Source organism: Lactuca saligna, chromosome 8, assembly GCF_052625555.1.
Source record: "Lactuca saligna cultivar CGN05327 chromosome 8, ASM5262555v1, whole genome shotgun sequence".
In the NCBI taxonomy this organism is placed as follows: Eukaryota; Viridiplantae; Streptophyta; class Magnoliopsida; order Asterales; family Asteraceae; genus Lactuca; species Lactuca saligna.
The window spans coordinates 96106737-96130740 of record NC_136424.1 but is presented as its reverse complement, the minus strand read 5'-3'; the positions used below and the strand labels follow the sequence as shown (position 1 = coordinate 96130740).

General features: G+C 33.4%; 1 protein-coding gene and 2 non-coding genes across 3 annotated transcripts; 2 read left to right on the top strand and 1 right to left on the bottom strand.

The window, feature by feature from the left end:
* Positions 1-14541: 14541 nt before the first annotated feature.
* On the bottom strand, positions 14542-17523 carry GCR1 (G-protein-coupled receptor 1). The gene is made up of 9 exons (XM_078971667.1): positions 17213-17523; positions 16469-16500; positions 16149-16318; positions 15904-16016; positions 15722-15823; positions 15575-15631; positions 15354-15497; positions 15061-15131; positions 14542-14940 (listed from the first exon to the last, which is right to left on the bottom strand). The coding sequence occupies exons 1-9, from the start codon at positions 17393-17395 to the stop codon at positions 14829-14831; spliced, it is 984 nt and encodes a 327-aa protein (XP_078827793.1). The 5' UTR covers positions 17396-17523; the 3' UTR covers positions 14542-14828.
* Positions 17524-17603: 80 nt separating this feature from the next.
* Positions 17604-17685, top strand: TRNAS-GCU (transfer RNA serine (anticodon GCU)). Its single transcript has one exon. It is a non-coding gene; the product is annotated as a tRNA-Ser (tRNA).
* Positions 17686-23455: 5770 nt separating this feature from the next.
* On the top strand, positions 23456-23536 carry TRNAS-GCU (transfer RNA serine (anticodon GCU)). The gene has a single exon. It is a non-coding gene; the product is annotated as a tRNA-Ser (tRNA).
* Positions 23537-24004: the final 468 nt, after the last annotated feature.

Sequence of the window (24004 nt, the reverse complement as noted above, 5' to 3'; positions counted from 1 at the left end):
CTTCCAACATATGAACGACTGTGGAGTGTTTAAATAACTTAGTCATTCGAAAGGAATAACCTGGCTATTTTGGAAGTCAAAACATGCAAAGTGAAACACAATAATAATCGAATCCAATATGGTCTCAGAACCCTTTTGAATATAAACAAAACCACCTTTTATTTATCACCATATTGACTACACATTATTCATTGTATAATGTTTCAAATAATCAACTTAATACTTGAATAAAACAATAGTTATCCCATGCTCCTAGCATGTACACTTTGTTTTTCTAAACAATAGTTATGCCATACTTCAAGTATGCACACTATGTTTGTCTATGATCCTTACATTGTGATGTAGATCAATTGAACATGATTCCAATGATACTCATTTCACAATCCCAAATCCTTATTGTAAATGTGAGAATCCCCGACCAAAAAATCTGTTAGATTTTAAACTTTTATGCAATGTTCCTCTTGTAATGATTATTCACAAAGTCACCAAAACTTTGTCACTAGTCATTATAGAGTATTCCAAAGAAGGTCAACTTCTATGGAACGGAAATCTCATATTCAAAGTACATTGCTTTGAACATCCTTCTTGCATTAAGGTTTTCTAATCTTACATAGATTGAATAACTTCCACCTATGGAGACATTTCCATAGTCCTATTTTGACTATCACTTCCGAACAAGAGTTATTCTTTTCAGAACATGTCAATACAGTCCTTTCCGACAACTTACATCATACTTCCAACTTTCCATGAGCAACCAATCTTTGGCGAACCTCAGATTGTCCTCGACAATTGCTTAATCACTTTAGTCATATCCAGTTCTAGACTTTTCCCTTCTCAATGCCTTAAGCATTTGGAAAATTTAGAAAAGATGAATATTATAGCACATGCAATCGATCCTATATCCGAAGCATATGGGACACGATTCATGATGTTTGACATAAAGACATGATACTAGACCAGTCTTTTGCTACAATATTTTTTTATTTGCCATGTTTTCAAAATTTAACTATCTAACACTTCCTAAGTGTGCATTCAACCCTAATAAACCTTGGATCTATGTTTGTCTAAATACATGCAAAATAATAATTTTTTCCAAGGTTCATAACCTATCTAACATGGCATGGGGTACTTTTAAACATAAAAGAATTAGATGAGATTACATACCTTTTGATGATGAGTTTGATTCCTAAGGAGTTTGAGGGCCAAGCACCAATAGTGTGAATGCCTCAAATGGAATCATAAATCACTACAAACTCTTGGAAAACTTTGAGAGAGTGTATACACACTTATAAAATCGGCCACACACAAACACACATACTCTAGTTACACTAGTGGCTATTTCATGCAACATAAGCATGCTTATATAGTGTGCATGGTTAGGGTGAAACCCTAATAACCCATGACCTTTCCTTTTCCAAGGATCCATGGGTTAAAAGCTCCATGGATCATCCATGGACTTCCATACAAGCCTAGCCCATTAACAAATGAGTGTTAGCCCACACCATATAAAACCAATAGCCCACAATCTAATTAGTCTTCCTTTTAATCTCTAAATTAATTCATAATTAATTTAAGACTAAGACTAATTTAATAACATGACTTCATATTAATATATTATAACTTATAATATATTAATAATCATATGTGTATAACTCTCATAAAATTATCCATAAATAGTTTGGATGAAATGCAACCCAAATGGACCATGCCGGGTCGGGTCAAGTATATACCAAATAAGTTATGGACTTAGACACATTATCCAACAGTTTCTAGTATGTAAATGTTCATGATTTCCTCGTAAACTATACATATTATAGTTTTTCAAAATGGGTGTTTCGTTCGTATAGTAAACCATAGTGTAATACTCACTTGTTATGTAAAGTATAACATTTATAGTGACATAAATGATCACATATACTTAAAGTATAAATAAAGTGTTTGATTCGTGTATATATATAAACTTTGTTTCCAAAAAACAAGACGTTATCGAGAATATATATTGCATACGAAAGTTCCCATGTAGTAGTTACGAATCATATATGATTTACTTGATAAAAAGAGTATATAGTGAAGCTTTATGTTACACACGATAATAACCGTGTGTTTACTTGTATTTCCCCCCCTTAAAAGTGTATAAAAAGCATTGATAAAACATTTAAAAGTGTAGTTTATAGGGGTATGAACTCACTTGATTGATGGGAGAAAGCGAGATAATAATCGAGCAGAACTTCGACTTAGAAGAGTTGATTTTCTCCGGATTCTCGTGAATCTCGGGAGTGTAGAACCTTCCTTCGGAACTTGAGTGTGAAAACCGGGGCTTCGGGATGGCTTTTCGAGGTAATTATGCAGAGTAACAACACTTAGATGGAAAGAGATAAGCACCAAACCCGGCACCCTTAAGCTTCTATTTATAGGGGCATATCTGGTGTGCCACGTCGTGGCCAACTGTGTCACGTCGTGGTGAGCAAATCTTATCCTCTTCCATTGATTGGATGCCCTCAGTCACTTGTCGGGTCGCGACCAGTTGTGCCGCGTCGTGGCATACCTGACAGCCTCGGATTTTGAGCCTTAAACTTGTAAAATTTGTAACTTTCGCGTACGAGCTCCGTTTTCGACGTTCTTTATATGCACGCGTATGTGAGAATATACTCTACAACTCTCGTTTAGACTTCGTAGGCTAATTTTGACTTTATTTTTAATTATTTATTTTTAACAGGCCAGGACTGGAAAAGCCCGTTAAAATCCATAACTTCTTCATACGGCGTCCGTTTTTGCCAGACTTTTTACCGTTGCGCAAATTTGGTTGAGACCTTCGATTCTCATTTAGGTTGTTTCGGCTAAAAGTCTCTCGATCTCTATTTCGAGTTTTTAGTTGTCTACTGCTATATCCGGATTTTGGAAAAATCATAACTTCCTCATACGAAGTTAGATTTGGACGTTCTTTATATGTACGCTCACGGTTTAATGATATCTACAACTTTCATTTAGATATTTAAGGATAAAAACTATTGTATTGAAACTTCACGTTTCTCGTTTAATCGGTGTTGTTGGTTTTGTCGGAAATCTTAGAATGGTCATAACTTCTTCGTTATAACTCGGATTTTAGTGTTCTTAGTAATTCTGTAAACCTTGACACAATATCTAGCATAGTAGGTAACCCAATAGAGACTTTTGTACATTTTATTTTTGAAGTTAATTTCATTATTTCAAAAGTGGTTATAATACTTGACTTTTTAGGTCATTACATAGAGTCGAAATATTGGGTTGTCACAGGCTGCCCCTAGACCCTGCACCTATGGGCGTTGTCTTCGGACCATCATATTCCCGAGTTCACATTTATCACTCCAAGTGTGCACCCCGTACGTCGTAGCTCGGTTAGTAAATGGATCTCGGTCTATCTCATTATTGATAATAATTACACCAAAATATGTTGATAACATTAAAATCACCAAACATATTTTTTCCAGGTTTGTCTCTTGGCCTTCGTTATGGGCCCCTTAGAACCCCATCTTCAGGGGCGTTGCCCCCGAACCTCCATATTTCTGAGTTCATATCTATAGAATCCGAGTATGCACCCCACAACTACAATCTTGGAAAGTAAATCGAACTTAACATGCCTCGATATTGATAATAATTACACTAAAATATATCGATAACACTAAAATTACTTACATAAAGTAGGTGGAATTAATTTTTTTGATCTCCCACTGAAAAAACTAGGTTATCAATGGGCCACTCTATACATAGAATTGGATGCGATTATGTATATACTGTGAGTCATTGAAAATAAATGACTTACATATAAGGCTAGATTTTAATAGAATTCTCGAATATAGGAAAACTATTTTTTGAGAGAAGATATATGTATAGGGCATATCTTGCAATGAATTTTTGTAAGCTTCTAGCTTCCAACTTTTAACAGAAAATTTGATTTAAACAAAAACTTTTTTTTGGGAGTATGATTTTTTAGCTTTTAGTTTAAACAAAAAACTCTAAATCCAAAAGTCACTTCATGTCGCGTTTAAGAAAAAAATTATTAGCATTTTTAATTAATTTTTAGAATTGCCCTTAATAAGATTAACATAATATATTTTAATTCTCCGTTTATGTAATTTTACACATTTAAAAGCTTATAATTATTTTTATCAAACACTCTTTATCACTACTAGTGTTCATCCTCATCACCATACTTTCTTCCTCACCTTTCATACATCTATGCTAGAGACCTTCAACCTACACCCTCGTTGGAAACCACTCTCTCTGTCCTTGTCTGCAAAATCCACAATCATTTCCAAAAAACCATATGAAGTACCAAAATCACACGTAAACGCATTTCAAAACCACTACCAAAATAAACAATGTCGTCTTCAAGAAACTCACATGTAAGTACTAAAATCAAAACCACCCTTTCAAAATACGATTTGTTGGTCCATGGTGTTTAAATGTTTCAAGATTCGATTTACAAAAGAGTTCAAGAGTTCTTTGAGGTTTCATTTTCATTGACGAGTAAGGCTTTCAATCTAGTGCTTTCTATCAACTGGGGTTGGAGTGTTTCTTGAAGACTAAGGAGGGGGGGGGGGGATTGTGCTGGGAGGGCCTGTTGGGGTGAGCTTTGTCCCCGAATGGAATCAGACACAGATGGGTGTTTCTATGGAAGTTCCGGTAAGCCTTATATTTTTTATTGGGCGAAGATGAGGAGGTTTCTTGAGGACAGAAAATGAGGAGCAACGAATGAGAATATGACATCGGGCTATAGGTCTCCGACGTGGGTATCAAATGAACAATGAGGGAAAGGGTATTGAGGGAGGGGGGAGATAATTTTGAGATAAAAGGGGTGGGTTGATTGAATCTTTTATTTATTAAAAAAAGATACATTATATTAACATAGAACATAATCACACTGTAAATACTAATAAGGGCATGATTATCAATTTCTTTTTAGAAATTTATGGATAAATAAAAAAATTTATGTAAGTATCAGCATCCATTTGAAAATTGTTGTGTTTTGTAACTTGAATTTATTGTTATGCTGTAACACCTCAAATTTAAACCAATTTTTTCCATTTTTAAACTACCAAAACCATAGTTTCACTAACAAGTTATCGAACACAGGATCATCCCAAAACAACAAGTATCATAATTATCAGAGTACATAAAACATTTCCCAGTAGTAAATTTCCCAATGTGTGTGTACAATCAGACATTCGCCTTCCCGCGGTCCTGTAAATTACCTACCACGTATAAATCAACAATTGTAAGCACAAAGCTAGCACATATAACACAATAAAAATAAACAACTGTGGGTTATCCGCAACCGTAGGGCTATCAGTAGTCCCGGTGAGCTAACAACACGCTCTAAGGGTTATCAACCCTGGTTGGCTATCAACAGCCTTAGTCACATATAATTATCATAATATAACATAACATAGCAACTAGACCCAACTGATCATCATAATACATATATCCTACCATACAGGTAAGAGTAAGTGAGGAGACTCACCTAATACTGACGATACGAAAAACCTAGCACCTGAACTACCGGATATAGACTCCACCTAATCAACAATTAATTATCCTTAATTAAAATTAAGGTCCAAAACCGCACACGAGTCCAAAATCCCATGAACAAAACCTACTAAGGGCAAAAGGACCATTTTTCCCTTCCATAGGTCCAAAAACCCTAAACTATGTCCACAGGTCAAAGTCAGCAAAAGTCAACACACAACGGGTATGCTGAACATACCACACCTTACGTTTAGCAAACAACTGATCTAGCTTGCGATGGGGGAAACTCAGACTATGATGCACGTAGTCAGGAGTATGCACGACGTACTCCAAAAATACCAAATAATCCACTATTGACATCTTAATTCGTTAAGACAACCATTCAAACTTCATATCTAACTAATTTGAAGCCTCTTAATCCATAAAGTCAGGGGCTTTATGCCATTGCATGCATAAAAGAGGCTCAAAACACTATTTTACCCATTCTAGTCTACTTTAATCATGCATGAGTCAAAAGTAAAGATCAAGCAGACATTTTTATCAATCTAGATGTCTTAATATGCATGAAAGGACAACTTAAACTTTCTGCAAAGCCCCAAACTCAAAATGGTCCAAACTTAGGGACTTTATCTCATGAAACTTTAACCAAAGATAACTAGAAAAACACTAGCCAATGTATAAGGTTTATACCTGCAAATGATGCACAAAGGTGGGAAGTTTCTAGATCTTCAAGCTTGCTAGCACCTTCTTCTTCTTCTTCTTCTTCTTCTTCAACTACAAGAGCCAAGAATACTCAAAACTTGAAATAACACATACACAAGCCACACATATGAGATTAGGGTTTATGGGAGGTTGGAGGCTGATAAGGGTAGCTAGAAATGAAAGCATCATGTTCTTTATATAGGGACCAACTCAAATATTAGGGTTTTGCTTCTGAGCTAATACACCCAGCGTACCATAGGTACACCCAACGTACTAGATGGCATCCCGCATCCATGCATGATGCATGAGTAGGTTGCACATACTCATGTGTATGTCCCGTATACAACCTTTTTGTTAATTTCTCTATATTAGGGATCAATTCGATACTTATGATAAAGAATGATAACAAATTCTCCCCCACTAAAATCGGATTTCCCCCTCGAAGTCATCCTCCAAAAACAACTCAAGAGACTGCTCACGCATCTCGGAATCTGGTTCCCATGTCCACTCCGAACCTCTACGGTGCTACCGTTGAACTTTGACCAAGTTCACAACCTTGTTCCTCAAGGTCTTCTGTTGAATCATGAAAAGTGAACCTCTAGCAATCACAATCACTCAAGTTCCGATGTCAGCTAAGTCAGCAGTAAGTTAAAGTTCCGAGATAAAGATCATTCCGAGATGAAGGGCAATTCCGAGATTAATAGTCTGTTTAAGCATTTAATGCATTTTGTCTTATTAGTGATGTAACAATTCATATGAATTTTCTTTATGTATCTTTTGGATATCAGTTTGTCAAACACTGATTATTATCCAGTCCTAGGAATGTTTCTCGATTTGTACCATGTTCCTCCTCTACTATATAAGGAGTGAACATTTCACCATTAATGACAAGTGAACAATTCAAAGTTTTACACTCAGAATAGAAAATATCCTCTTCACATATTTTTTAGTTTCCTTTCAAGTCAAAGTTCTTTCACAAAATTCTTCTTGTTCCTTAAATATCTTTATATTGATTATACTCTATGTTTTCTTCACTTATTACTTGAATACTTTGTTGAACATCTCATTCAAATCTTAACTGGTATTACCAGATTCGATTGGAACCTTACATTAAGAGTAGATGTTGATCTTAAAGATTAACTCAAGGTTTGAGTTTTCAAACCTTGTCCTTGCATATTGATTACTTGTTCTAACATTTTCACCTTTCGATCCAAAATGGATACAAGCTTTTCCACATAATTTAGGTGATCATCGACCTGAATGTCCTCCAAGGGAACCATAGCCGCCTCATCATCTATACCTTTCTTTAGCTGGGAAACATGGAAGCTATCATGGATGTGACTCAGCTCCCCCGGTAGCTCCAACTGATAGGAAACCTTGCCCACACAGGCCAATACTCGAAAAGGGCCAATGAACGCGGGGCCTAGCTTGCCTTGCTTCCTGAAGCGGATAACACCTTTCCAGGGTGACACCTTCAGGAGCACTAGATCCCCCACTTGAAACTCTAACTCAGAGTATCGCCGATCCACATAACTATTCTGACAGCTCTACGCTATCAATAATCTCTGTCGAACCTGTTGGACAAGCTCAGTCATTTTTAGCACAACCACCATGTTCCCTATGACCCTCTATCTCACCTCGCCCCAACAAATTGGATTCTGACATCTCCGATCATAAAGGAGATCAGACGAGGGTATACCGATACGAGCATGGTGGTTGTTGTTATATGAGAACTCAACCAACAGAAGATAGGAGTCCCAACTCCCATTAAAATCGATAACACAAGCACACACCATATCCTCAAGCGTTTGAATCGCTCACTCAATCTGCATGTCTGTCTGTGGATGGTATACGGTACTAAAGTGTAGCTGGGTACTCAACTCCTCGTGAAACTCTAACTCAGAGTATCGCCGATCCACATAACTATTCTGACAGCTCTACGCTATCAATAATCTATGTCGAACCTGTTGGACAAGCTCAGTCATTTTTAGCACAACCACCATATTCCCTATGATCCTCTGTCTCACCTCGCCCCAACAAATTGGATTCTGACATCTCCGATCATAAAGGAGATCGGACGAGGGTATACCGATACGAGCATGGTGGTTGTTGTTATATGAGAACTCAACCAACAGAAGATAGGAGTCCCAACTCCCATTAAAATCGATAACACAAGCACACACCATATCCTCGAGCGTTTGAATTGCTCACTCGCTCTGCATGTCTGTCTGTGGATGGTATACGGTACTAAAGTGTAGCTGGGTACTCAACTCCTCGTGAAATCTCTTCCAGAATCTGGAAGTAAAGTACACATCCCGATCAGACACAATAGACGTCGAAACACCATGCCGAGCCACCACCTTTCGAATGTAAATCTCAACCAACTTCTCTTTAGAAGATTTCTAACTAATGGCTAAGAAGTGAACACTCTTCGTCAAACGATCCAATATCACCCATATAACGTCAACACCCCTTGCAGTCCTTGGTAGTTTTGTAATGAAATCCATAGTAATCTGCTCCCACTTCCATAGGGGAACCTCCAGAGGCTGTAACTTTTCATGAGGGTGTTGGTGCTCCACCTTGACCTTTCGGCAAGTCAAACATCGCTCCACAAAACATGTCACATCTCTTTTCATACATGGCCACCAACAACTTAATAGGGGTGTTGATCGGGTAAATTTTCGAGTTTTGGATAATTCGGGGTTTTAATATTAAAAAAATTACCCGTTACCCATCCCAAATTTAATTTAGGTAATTCGGGTAGTGGGTCAGGTTTGGGTAATTTGGGTATTACCCAAAAATATATAAATTTTTTTAATAACACCTGAAAATAAGTTTAATGAAATAAATATGTCTTGCTCAACTTTTAACATTAAGATTTTTAGTCAATAATAGTTGAGATAGCAAGTAATCTTTTAACAACTTAATCTAATATAATAAGATGATAAAAAAAAAAAAACAAATACTTAAAGATCTTAGTTTAAAAGTTGAATCTCATGATAGAATAAAAAAAGAGTTTAATATACAGAGTAGATTTATTACTTATTGTTTTAGATGGAAGATGTGTAAATTAAAAGACTAGAAATAAGCAAAAAAAAAAAAAGGAAAGGAAAAGAAAAATATACACAAATGCATTTTGATAAAATAATAACAACTAAAGTCATCTAAATTACTTGATAACAATGTATTCATGTATTTTGCATTTACCAAAAAAAACCCACGTCTTAAAAAAATTTCGGGTAATCGGGTATACCCGAAACCCAAACCTAGCACCCGAACTGCGAGATCTAGACTCCGCCTAATCAACAAAATAATTATACTTAATTAAAATTAAGGTCCAAAACCGCACACGAGTCCAAAACCCCATGACCGAAACCTACTAAGGGCAAAAGGACCATTTTGCCCTTCCCTAGTTCCAAAGACCCTAAACTTTGACCAATGGTCAAAGTCAGCAAAAGTCAAGACATAACGGGTATTTTGGGCGTACAAATGATCTAGCTTGAGATAGGGGAAACTTGTACTATGCTGCACGTAGTCAGGAATACGCACGACGCACTCCAAAAATCACCAAATCCACTATTAACATCTTAATTCGTTAAGACAACCATTCAAACTACATATCTGACTAATTTGAAGCCTGTTAATCCATAAAATTGGGGGAATTATGCCATTGCATGGCTAAGAGATGTTCAAAACACTATTTTACCCATTCTAGTCTACTTTACTCATGCATGAGTCAAAAGGGAAGATCAAACAAGCATTTTTATCAATCTAGATGTCTTAATATGCATGAAAGGACAACTTAAACCCTATGGAGAGCCCCAGACTCAAAAAGCTATAAACTTAGGGACTTTAGCTCATGAAACTTTAACCAAAGAGATCTAGAAGAACCCTAACCAATGTATAAGCTTTATACTTGAAAATTATGCACAAAGGTGGGAAGTTTCTGGATCTTCAAGCTTGCTAGCACCTTCTTCTTCTTCTCTAACCTCCTTTTTCAACTACAAGAGCCAAGAACACTCCAAACTTGCAATAACACACACAAGCCACACACACGATATTAGGGTTTATGGGAGGGTTGGAGGATGGTAAGGGTGTCCAAAAATGAAACCATCACGTTCTTTATATAAGGACCAACTCAAATATTAGGGTTTTTCTTATAGTAGTACGCCCAACGTACTACTATAGGTACGACCAGCGTACTAGATAGATAGATGGATATATATATATATATATATATATATATATATATATATATATATTATATATATATATATATATATATATATATATATATATATATAGAGAGAGAGAGAAAGAGAGAGGGATAGAGATGGAAACATCTTTATATATAGTGGGTTTCATACCACTTGTAGATGTGTGCTTGAGAGATGTAGTTCAGAGTGACTAGTGAGTGAGATATTTATGAAGTTCTAGACTAGTTCCTTTTTTGTACTCATAACTATGATTGAATACATCTTTTAGCACCTAAATCACTGTATTCTTTATGTTCTTTAATTCCGCATGCTAAATCAATGCTCACAATTCACATAAGACAATCTTATGAATTATGTTGCTAGTGTGAGCTAATTACTCACAAACGTAGATGAAAGGGGATACCATACTCATCAAACACTCTAATGGCTTATATGGCTTATATGCCTTATGACTTACACGGGCCAATAAAGCTCTTAGCTGTGTAGTCAAACCTTTTAATAGTTCATTAGGTGAAATAATTTCTCCTTGATAATCGTGGACTAGGATTTGTGAGGATCGGTAGGAATTGATATGTAGGAATGTAAGCTTATATTGATCTTTTGTATGGTAACGGTTGGTTTTGCAGGTCTGATAATTTTGGAATATTATCATATCAATATTGTGGGATTGAAATCTCTAGTATCTCACCAGGTTTCCCCAACCTGACTCACTCGGTTTATATGCATCACATGTATCAAGACTTAAACTATTAGGACTTGGTTAGGATGCTGAGGGATTAAGAAACAGTTGTGACATCCCCACTATTTTCCGACAAATTGTGATCTCTAAAAGAAGCAGCAGAGACAATGATAGGGAAATTATATGAAAAATAGGAGAATACATAGTTTGGTTGATGAAGTTGTAAATGGATGAAATTATTGTTTTCCGTCAAACAACTCCAACGACATTATTTTAACATATTTTTTTGGCATCTATTTATTTAGTTTAATGATTTCTATTTTCTAAAAGTTTTGTTATTAATAATGTGATTAAGTTCATAGTAAAGTTTATAGAAATTGTAAATTTAATTGTTATGGTTTTTCATGTATTTATTTTCTAGAAAATAGAGCAGTATGGAAATATTGTTTTGAAATTTAAAATATTATTTGCTACTACTTCAGCAACAAAGTGACAAATATTGTTTTGAAATTTAAAATAAGGATTACATAAGAACTATTAATTATGAAAAATATTATTATAATTAAATATAAAATGTATTAATCATGAAGAATATTTTCTATAATTACTAAATTTTATATTTAATTATGGTAATATTTCTCATAATTAATAATTAAAATATTTTTTATGTGTACCCTTAGGATACATGTTAGAAAATCTTTTTAATCAAAAACCTCTTAATCCAAAGGTTACTTCAACTAATTTTGGAAGCTTTTAACTTTTAAATTTTATATAATTTTACATCTTTTGAAATGTTCAAACTACTTTTATTAAACATTTCTTTACATATAAAAATAGGGGTGAGCATAATAACCGAAAAACCGAACCATAACCAAATTAACCGATATAACCGAACCATAATAACCGAACCGTTTTAAAAACCGTTGGTTCGGTTTCTAATTTTTGTGATAACAAACGGTTCGGTTATGGTTTTATAGGTTGGAAACATTATTAACCGAACCACTAACTTTATATTTTAATGCATAAAAATTATGGATTATATATAAAATAATATAGTCAAACTTATTTAAGACCCATTAAATTTTCAAAATATAATTCATTAATCCTCACTTATCACGAGATGAACATACAATCAAACCATAAAAGGATGATCACGTAGATTATGCAGACACACAATTTTCTAATCATGCATTGAGTTATATTATTGATTAATGTTGTAATTCCTAATCGGCTAATTTTATAATTTGTAAATATTATTCACAATTAATTTAATCTTCACATTCATAATCCTAATCGGAGGCTTCTCACACTGTTAATCCTAATCAAAGATTGTTTTAACTTTATAGTTCTATTCGAAGGATTTTTTTTTTAATTTATAATCAAAACTTCTAGGTAAGTTAAGTTTTTAATTCTTCTTCACTTTATGATATATTAAGAATGTATTTTTTTCTAAAAAAATTGCTTTTTATTTACTGTTTTTACTTAATCACATTGAATGTATATGAGTGATTGTTTTTTTTATACAGATAACACGTAAGATAAATGTTTAACTATTTTATTTTATACTTTTTTTATTTAATCGCATTGAAAATGTATGAATGTTTGGCTTTATTTTAATGTTAATATCAATTATCAATATACAAAGTTATTAATGTCAAGTTTTTTTAATTTGTTATACTTTTATTGAATGTGACTATGTGTTATTTCACTCTGAGTATAAAATGTACACATTTTATTCTATTACTATAAGTAAGGTTACAAACATTGGTGCAGAGGACTTTTTATATTCTCTTTTCATTTTTATGCCACTATACTTTCGCCATTTATATTATTTTGAACATTATGGTTAACCATTATTAACCATTAACCAAAACCGTTAACCGACAAAAACCATTAACGATAACCAATATTAACAATACCCAATGGCTACCAAAATACATTAACCAGTCATAATGGTTATGGTTCGGTTTTGACCAATAACCGAATCAAACCGCCCCATACACACCCCTTTATAAAAACACAATTTCACCTAATTTTTAACAAAAATACATTATACCTGAAATGATTTAAGCACATGTTTAATGGTTGGAAACAAAAATGTTTACAAAGTACTATCATCTATAAAGATAATCTAAATACGCATAATATGGCTTATGAGTTATGAAAATCATTTTTTATGGAGATTATCAACGTACATGGTTGGTGAAACATCAATTCCGTTGATGTCTCATTTATAGTTTTCTTTTCATATTTCTTGCATTACATATCGGCCCCCTTTTTTAATCAAAACTAGATCTTACATCCTTATTAGGGTTGTCTTCTATGATTATATATTAAAAGAGAAATTACAAGATATTCATTCATAAAAAAGAAAAAATCATTCTTCAAATGGACCATAATTTTCTCGTAAGTTTTTTAAGATACTTGTTAGGAATAAACCACAGTAATCACACACACAGACATACTTTTTTTTTGAACGACGGATTAGTATATGTCTGGGATAGAACTCATGACCTTGTTAGTAACTCATTGTTAGACACCCTGATTGGTCAAGTGAACTAATCTCAACTTTAAAGACACACTATTTGCATGCTTCAATTATCCCCTTGGCATACACGACAAATACTTATCCCGTGGAAGTTGACATTGGTTTTATTTTGAATCTTCAATTCTCAAGTTACATTTAATAAGAATACAATAATTGCTCAAAGAAGAGATTACTAATGATTTTATTAGGTTGATTCACATATCAATGTCTCGGGTCACTTATTTTAGTTGACTTAAAATGGTGATAATTACACTTTTGAATATTAAAAAGGACTATAAAAAGGTGATGTATTCCCCACATCAGATCTAATTTCTGCGGTGGACAATTAGAATATGTTACACCATATGTATAGTGTAAAAGGGGATTCAATGGCTTATAAATAAAGAAGGGTTTGAGTTTTCATAGTTGTTTCATTGAGTTGAATCTTAAACCAAATCATGTATGTTTGATATGACTGCATAGAGAAAAGTAAAATGTTAATTCATATGTAGATTAATGTAGGTCAATACACATTGTATGACCAATGATTTAATTTGCTCAATCTATGGATATTATACTATCATCTCTTACTGGGTCTAGAGGTTGAGTACGACTATATTCAGTTAAAAATCTTTAATTCGGTTTTGATTCCTCTGAAATGTCTTCTACTCGGCCAAGTCAAACATTGATTCATTAAAATTGGAGTTAATTATCAACTATCAAACAGCCTCAAAATCTTGTAAAAATCCATCATCATAGATATTTACTTATATTCTTATCACTTATGAAATTATACCTCCTTATTGATAGAACAAGCATTCATGAACTTATAAAAAAGCACAAACCAATAAAAGAATTATTACAAACCATACTAATTTTTTCCCCAAAAACAATCAATCAACTAAACTATATAACAAATCTCAAACCAAATAAATATTTGACCAAACTATTAAGAGTAACACATTACTTTACATCATTGGCATTTCAAATGCTAGTTAGTTTCTACAAGAATCACTACAAGAAAAGGAACAACTTTGAAGATACCGTTGATTGCTGCTGTTGCCTTTTTATCCAAATAAAAAAAAAAAACAAAACAAAATTGATAACTTGGTCATAGTCGTTAAGGGCATTTTCGGTATTTCATCGATGGGAATTGGTAAGAAAGATATTTGGAAATGGTTTGGGTTTTGTCATGTAGCTATTGATGCTGGTCTTCAATTCTCAAAGAGACTAGTTCACTTTCATGTTGCTGTTGTTGACTTCTTGACTTTAACTTCTTCGGGAAACATCTTCTCAAACTTTCCGGTAACCTAGAAATAACAATAATAATAGTTTATTACCAAAATTCAAATCAACACGCAACAATTTAAAATATATGTGAAGGGCATTATCGTCTTTTGCACAGTCATAGTCAGTCAAAAAAGACTTACAGATCGAGCCTTTCATAAATTGCACGTCGCACCGAAGAATTGAGGCCATACGCTATTGAGTTGAAAAGACCCTGCAAAAATATAAAATTACCTCTTTGCCATTGTAACAAATAGAGTGAGGGTATCAATTAGAGTCACAAGATACCTGTATTTCATATTTTGACAGAAAGTCAAAACAATTTATTTAAACAATGTGATAAGTCAAGAGTGAGTATTTGAAGATTAACATGAATCATGGTAATTTATAAATAAAAAAGTAAAGAGAGATATAAATGTGTTAAGAAGAAATTTACCATTAATGCAGCCATTCCAACATCAAGAATAGAAAGCCAAAAAAGCTTATGACCTGGTTCTATAAAGTCATGAATACGGTTGACTGTTCCAAAACTCCATGACCCTATAAGAATCAATGGATAGTAACCCCACCTGTTCAAAGCCTACAAATAAAAAAAATAATAATTTGTTAAAAAAATAAAATAAAACATTGTTGAATAAATTGGTAATAAGTTGAAACCTTCATGTCTACACGTGTATCTGACTGAGAACCCCGATCAGACATGCCCACTGCCATCTGAAATTTACAATAAATGTCCTTGCACAATATCCAAATTGACTCATTGTAACCCATTTAAAAAAAAAGTAGAAAACAATATAAGCTTACACGTGTTGCATTGTTTAGCATGCGTATCACTTGAAAATAAGTGAACCCATTGAAAAGAATTGCCCCCCAAAGAGGTGCATAAAATGTAAAGAAGTGGACAGCCTGTACAACAAAGAAAGTAAATTTACATTTTTCACCCTTCAAGTTTTGGTAATGACATTATATAACTAAAAAGTAACAACCTTTCCTGTTCTTCCGGTTTCTGTCCAGCACCATGCAGCTACACGGCCTATGTTTCCTACATGTCCATGTTCATTACCGATAGATCGGACAACTGTCATAACAAGTGAAGTTCCTATGATAAAAAAAAAAAAAAAAAAGAAAAAAGAATACAGTTTAGCTTTCATTAATGAGGAATGTGAAATGGATCAAGGAACATATAATCTACCAAATCTATTTGGTTAAGTAAAGGATCATGAGTGCATACCCCAAACATACAAGTGAAACATGGGCTCAAAATCCTCAACATCAGCTTTGTGTTTGACAACTGCACGATGAAGAGTAAAAGCAATAGTAGTTGTCCAAAGGAAAGATGCCACACAAAAGAAATGAGTGCTGTAGCCTTGGGCATAACAGAAGAATCCTTTAGATGGATCACTGCATATATAATACAAAAGTAGTATTTAGTCACTGAAGATTCCTTTAGATGGATCACTACATATATAGAAATCCATGTTAGTGAATACAGAACTCTAAGAAGAAGAAGAAGAAGAAGCAAATTTATTCCACTTCACTTAGTATCCATACCCAACAACACTGAAAAAGCTGCAAAGCATATCCTGCAACAAGAACAGAAAAGAAAGAAAAAAACATAAGTTATTACCTTTCAGCTCTGAATTGAGATTGATTTATGCAGAAAAAATGTTGGTTTTTACATAGGAACAATTCCAGGGATTCTAATTTGATATTATGACTATGTGACCTTTCATTCAACAAGTTAAGCAAATGGAAGTCTAAGTGAAGAACTCAACAGCATGCTAAAAGGGTAAAGTGATAAATTTCCTAAAATTAAAAGCTCATGCTTTGTTGATCCCAGCAGAGGTTCAATAGCACCAAAATGCATATACTAGAGCAAAATCATATTCTATTACAAAGACTAAGGTTAACACAACCATCCACTCAAGGTTTGTTCCAATTTAAATGTAAAATGGAGTACATTGATCTAATAGAAAGCAAGTGTGTAAGGGGGTGATGAAGCTATCATTTCAACCAAATCATCACACCACAATCAGTTCCTAAATGTAAAAAAATAAAAACCATTAAAGAGATATTCAATTAACTCCAAACCGTAGCATGCTCTATGTTGAAATCATTTATAAGGATCATAACATCAGGTCCAGAAAATACAATGAACACAGACAAATAAACAAATCGATGTTGTAATCTGGACTTTACTAGAGCACTTAACTAAAACCACTACAACAGTTAATTGTCAAATATATTTCACAACTTTGATTCAAATCGATCTGAATTCGATAGAAAGAGACTTACTGAAAGAGCGAGGAAGAAAACGAGCTTGAAGGAGAACTTGCGGAGTTCTTTAAAACACACGTAGCAAAGCACTATGAATCCGGAACCTAATAGTGATAGAGTAGAGGCTCCAGAGTTCACCGCAGTCAGAACATGACGTTCTCCCGCCGTCAAATTACCTAAAACCGCCTGAACTGTCGCCATTTTCAACCACGGCTTCTGATTTCGTGTAATGTATGATTTCAGTTGATACTCCAGAAGAATTTCATTATCAAAATTCTGAAATTAACAACTTCTTCGGGTAGAAGAAACAATACGATCTCAAATCTTGCTTTTTCTAGTGGGGTTTTTATTTTGTAATCTAGAATAATTAAAATAATAAGAAATACACCCACAAGATTCCATCATAAAAGTCGCTTTGGCCGAGTGGTTAAGGCGTGTGCCTGCTAAGTACATGGGGTTTCCCCGCGAGAGTTCGAATCTCTCAGGCGACGTTCTATTTTTTTCTTATGACTATTTTTTTTGTTTTTTTTCTTCCATTATGATTTTTTTAAATGCGACTGTTTTTTATTCTTCGATTATGACCTTTTTTTTTTAATGTCACTGTTTTTTTTCCTTAATTATGACTTTTTTTTCTTTTTCTTACTGTGATTGTGACTGTTATTTTTCTTCAATTATGACTTTTTTTTTTAAATGTGACTGTTTTAATTAAGGGTTTAAATGATTTTTTATCATTTAACATTTAAGTTTTGTTTTGTATTCATTTGTTTATTTAACTATTTTTAAGTTTTAAAAGGTTATCAAACTTTTGGTTTTATGCTCATTTAATCACTTAACTTTTGGTTTGATCACATTTAGTCACCTAACTTTTAAAATTGTACTCATTTAGTCACTAAACTTTTAAATTTTTTCAAAAGTTTAATGATTAAATGAACACAATTTTAAAAGTTAGGTGATTAAATGAGTACAAATCTAAAAAGTAAGTGACAAAAAAAAAGTAAAGTGACTAAATAAGTACAAAGTCAAAAATTTGATGACCTTTTAAAAAAATAATAATAATAAAAGACAAAATGACTATAAAACCAAAAGTTAAATGACCAAAAATGACTTAAACTCTCCAATAAATGGTTCTTTAGTTATCATCTAACTAGACGAATTTCCTGCACATTGTGCAAAGTATAATTACATTGTTTAAAACCTTGATTTTTTAATGGTGGCAGTTGCGGAGCTACATGGGGCGTTGGGGGTACTACAACATATCAAAAAACTTGTTTTATGTATATATAAAAAAAAATATTTGTAAACAAGTTCTATGTTATAGTACCCCCACTTAAAGAGAATTTATCATGTTTGTTAATGCCCCGAATATGATAACTACATAGAATATTTATTGATAATGTTTGTACCATCATATAAAAATTTCTAGATCCGCCATTAACGAGTGGTTAATGGGTGGAAGTTAGTATCACCGACCACCATCTAGATTACAACCTAAAACCTCCAATAAAAATGAAAACTTCTACTAAGTAGGCTACTCCTACATTGACGTTTAATTAAGTATATATTTAAGTTTAGGTTTTATATTAAAGAATATAAACATTTTTTTGACAATTGAAAAAATAGTCTTATGATATTTTAATTATGATTGTCATTTAAAACCATATTTATTTCAAAGTTAAGTATATATTAGGTTGAAAATAAAGAATTAATTTTAATTTGGACTGATAAACAATTTTAATGTAATAAAAAGGTTATAGATTAGGTTGAAAAGTGAAGATTTAATTTTAATTTAGACTAATAAATGATTTTAATATATTAAAAAATCAAAAGGTTAAAGTGAATAATTTAATTAAATTAAAAAAATATGTATGGTTAAATTAGTTGTATGTTCAAGAGTTTGTGTAAATATTATGAATAAAATAAAAAACTATATGTATTGTTAAATTAGTCATATGTTAATTTTAACTAGAAAGGTTACCTCCACTACGCGGAGACCATAAGCTTTCAATGTTGTTTTTAAATCGATAAATATGACAGACATAGAAAGTGCAAGGATGAAAAGCCTGGACTTTGCCACAGATCGCTTTTTTCATGTTTTTATGAAAAAAATGTAAAAGTCTCATGCAAGGACCAGAAGTGTCAAAATGGCTAAAGAATTAAAGGGGTAGGAATTAGCAACTTTTTTCGAAAAGGGATCAAAGTTGTCAAATCATTAAAGTTTTTTGACCAAACTTTAAATATTAAAATGTTCCTAAAAAAGTGTAAAATTATTGATTACAATGACTAAAAGTGTCAAAATGGTCAAAGAATGAAGAGCAAAGTTGCCAAAAAATGGCAAGTTTACTATTCCTAAGATTCATTTCTTATATATATATATATATATATATATATATATATATATATATATATATATATATATATATATATATATATATATATATATATATATATATATATATATATATATATAGAGAGAGAGAGAGAGAGAGAGAGAGAGAGAGAGAGAGAGAGAAAAAAGAGTTAGGATCATATATAACCATTAGTTATTGTGTGAATGTATGACCAATTATGGTGCAATCACCGTCTAAGGGTAAAATAGGAACATTGTATAATTTTAATTTAATAACCTAAATTGAATTCCTATATTTCTGGTAACTGAATTTTTGATTTAAACTAATAATTATCATATCTAATCAAACACCAAATGAACCCTACATTATCGAAGAATTCCCCTAAAGGATTGATGCTATATCTTTCTCACTATCTTCTGAATTTTTCGAGAAATCAATTGGAGTGGATGTGATAATTATTAGTTTATACCAAATCTCACAGATCTCGTCTTATTTTATTCAGCAGCGCTACCGCAATTAAAGGATTCACCTCCTCTGGCACTAGTAATCATCATTCCTTTTATCAATTTATTTTTTAGTGTATAAGTTTTTGTAATATATGCAAAATGATAACTTCTCATTCAATTATTAACTTCTGAATTAGCCAGGGTGAAAATTTGTTTTCATTCGTATGATATTCTCATTTAAATTGGACAATCTTACTTCAATTATATACTATTCTTGCATTTAAAATTAGAATTAAATGTTAATTTGGAAAAACTTTTTCAGAATGCGACCAGTTAGGGTAGCCCCTTTACCCAATGATGCTCATGTAGTTGGTACTGTTGGAACCATGGTTGTATTCAGGTGATTAATAGGACATTTACTAACCCAAACAAGTATGAGAATGAATGGTTGTAATACATGAAATGTATCCATCAACAACTTTATTTTGAAGTTGTGGTTCTAATTTATGAAAAAGTTGATGTTGCATTAATAGAGGGCATAGGTATTTCTAAGCATTCAACTGATGATCTTTATGTACTCCACTTAACCAATGATAAATATAAATAGCACATGCAAGCTTCTTTTATACAGTTTTGGACTTATAATCTTCTCTTCTAATTTATTATTTACCTTAGATTTTGATTTGGTTTCTTGCTTTTAAGTAGATAGTTGTTGTTCAAGTTCAAGGTGTAAGTCCATGTTATGGACCTGGTTACCCAAGCATACCTTCTTACTGTTAGTAGAAAGTTGGAAATGATGGTAAGCAAAACAATCAATTCACATTTGTAGCAAGTAATAAAAATACCATGTCTTTTTTATTGTTCATAAACACATAATATCATATGTTATTCTGTTTTACCGAGGAAAGAAAGTACTTTCATAAATATAATATCATACGATGGGGTTATGGGTTGCTTTTTTTTAATTTGCAAGTGAAGAAGAAGAAGAATAAGGAGGGAGGGAGAGAGAGAGAGAGAGAGAAAGAGAGAGAGAGAGAGAGAGAGAGAGAGAAAGAGAGAGAGAGAGAGAGAGAGAGAGAGAGAGAGGAGAAGAGGCTACGGTGGGTGGAGTCGTGGAGAGGGGTAATATGATATTTTTTATTTTTAATTTTTTTATAAATTTTTAAATACTAAACTCAATAAAAAATGGAAAAAAGAAATAATTTGGTAAAATGGACATTTCAATATTTTCAGGATCAAAACAAAACAAAAATTTTGATTTTGGACCATCAATGCAAATTAGAAACTTTTTGGATCCTATCCAAAGTTTTTTTGATACCATAGGGACTAATTTTACAGTTTTATCTTTACAATCCAAATTAATTTTGAAAATAGAGACTCAACATGGTCCCTGTGGTATGCATTTTTTTGGGGTTTTAGTCCAAACCATGACTTTTTTGGTTTCGTGGTCCTTTTAGGCTACTTTAATTGCAGAATCGGTCCCCGATAAAGTTGAAAAGACTACTTTGCCCTTATAATTTGTTTTTTCTATTTATTTAAATATTCTTTTTCTTTTATTTAATTATAAATGTTAAACAAATCAAGAATGAGACTTACACCCTACCCTCTCTCTCTCTCTCTCTCTCTCTCTCTCTCTCTCTCGCTCGCTCGCTCGCTCTCTCTCCGTTTCGCTGCCAAGAAACTCCACCGGAGGTGATGCATTTTCCGGCCACCACCATGGGCAACAGACCCTTCCTTTCTCCTTCTTCAATCCCAGCTGCCAAACACCTCTGCAATTTTCGAAAAGCATCACCCAAACACCCCTGCCCCTTCATGTTTAACTGTCAGTGACAGGAGGAAAGAAGCCAAGGGAGGCCGCCAAAGCAGCCTCTGTTTCCTTCGTGATTCACCACCGGAAAATTGACTCTCATCCTCCCTCATTCTTTCCTGTCGAACAACAACATTCAAACACCCCCAATTCGGCACTGCTATCGCTGCTTTGTTCCTTCGTTTTCCTTACTGTTGACGACAAGAAAGGAACCCACGAGGGCATGCCGAAGAGCAGTTATCCCCTCCACCATTTTTTCATCAACTCCACAACGAAACACCCCTGAAGATCCTTGGTCCCTTTGCTCGTCGGAGATGCAGACTACTGCCCCTCGTCGACATACACAACCCCATCTGCCATTTTTCGGTGCTACTTTGTGCTGCTTACCTTCACCTCGATCTGTGGCTGTCGGCGATGAAGTCAAGCCAATAGGACCGTCGTAAAAACGGGTTCCTTTCCCCCTTAACATATCTACCATCGCAGGTGGTTGAAACGGAGGCAATAGCCTCCTTCTTTTGTTTTATTTTTCTGGTGAGTCGAAGAAAAAAAAAAGGGAGAGGGGAATCAAGAATTGGCAACAGAAGATGAGGGTGTTTGGGTGGTGATTGTCGATAGAAAAAGGGAAGAGGATAATGGGAGCTGTTTGTCTTCCTTGGTGGCCGGTAAACACCGTTTCCGATGGGTGGTCTTGCCGGAAATCAAGAAGAAAGAAATAAAGAACCGTAAGAAATGAGAGAGAGAGAGAGGGCAGGTGGGTCCCATTCTTGATTTGTTTAACATTTATAATTAAATAAAAGAAAAAGAATATTTAAGTAAATAGAAAAAACAAATTAAAAGGGCAAAGTAGTCTTTTCAATTTTATTGGGGACTAATTCTGCAATGAAAGTAGCCCAAAATGACCACGAAACAAAAAAAAAGTCATGGTTTGGACTAAAACCCCAAAAAAATACATACCACAAGGATGTTTTTGCAATTTTGTCTAATTTCGTATAGCAACCTATGAAACCAAATTGGTGATCGTTAATAAAAACTGCCTAAAATATTGGATAAAAACAATAATATCATTGATAAGTTTTGTCATTCTCTCAAAAATTGACATGAGGGGAATCAAAATCATTTTAAGGACAGATAGTGATAGTGAAGAACAGGTATCTGGTTGAACACCAAAAATAAATTTAGCATCGATTTTGGCGATCAAAAATTAATCATGTAGCAGATTGTTGATTCAGTCCAGCGGCATTGAAGAATGAAGCCTTATCTTGTTTGCGTATTTGTTGGAATATAGTTACAATTTTGGGTATTGAAGCCATCGATAAACAGAAGATGAAACCGATGTTACAAATGCCACCGGTAATCTCAACTTGTATCGATTGAAATAGACACAGAGAGATTTGTGCACTGAAGAATCAAATCCATCTTTCTTTCTTGTATTCATCAATCAGACACTTGAAAGCAAGAAGATGAGGATTGAGGAGGGCTTCTGATTGCAACTCTGTTCTCCACAGTCGGAGCATATGACATTCATCAGCCTTGCTTTGAGGCAGTACCAGTATGCAGGGAGATCCACCCCAATTTCGCTTCTTAGTCCTAAATTCTTAGAGTACCTGATCATGATTACTTTCATTATTTTAATAAACACCCCCAAAATTGAATCACCAAAGTCGCTTTGGCTGAGTGGTTAAGGCGTGTGCCTGCTAAGTAAATGGGTTTCCCCGCGAGAGTTCGAATCTCTCAGGTGATGATTAATTTTTTACCATCTTTCTTCTTCTATATATACTTATTTTTGCCATATAAATGAGTAAATTTCCTTAAAATATCACATCCTAATAGCTTAACAACTTAGGAGAGTAATAGCATTTTAATTTTGTTTTTATTTATTTATTTATTTTATATTACACCAATATAATTGTATATAACCGCTTAAAAAAGATAATATCTTAATTTTATCCACATTGGGTCCCTATTTTTTTTTTATATATTACATCAACATGGTTGTTACAATCGTTTAAAATGGGGTAATAAAGTTTTTAACTTTGTCCATATGAGATCCCAATTTTTAATATTTTTATCATTTCATCTAACTTTTTCATAATTTATATTAGTATCTACTTAAATGAATTCATTATTTCATTTTCTCATTTTAGTCGCTCATTTACCACAACCATAGTTTTAATTGAATGGTTACATAACAATTTTTTGTCATTTTTGC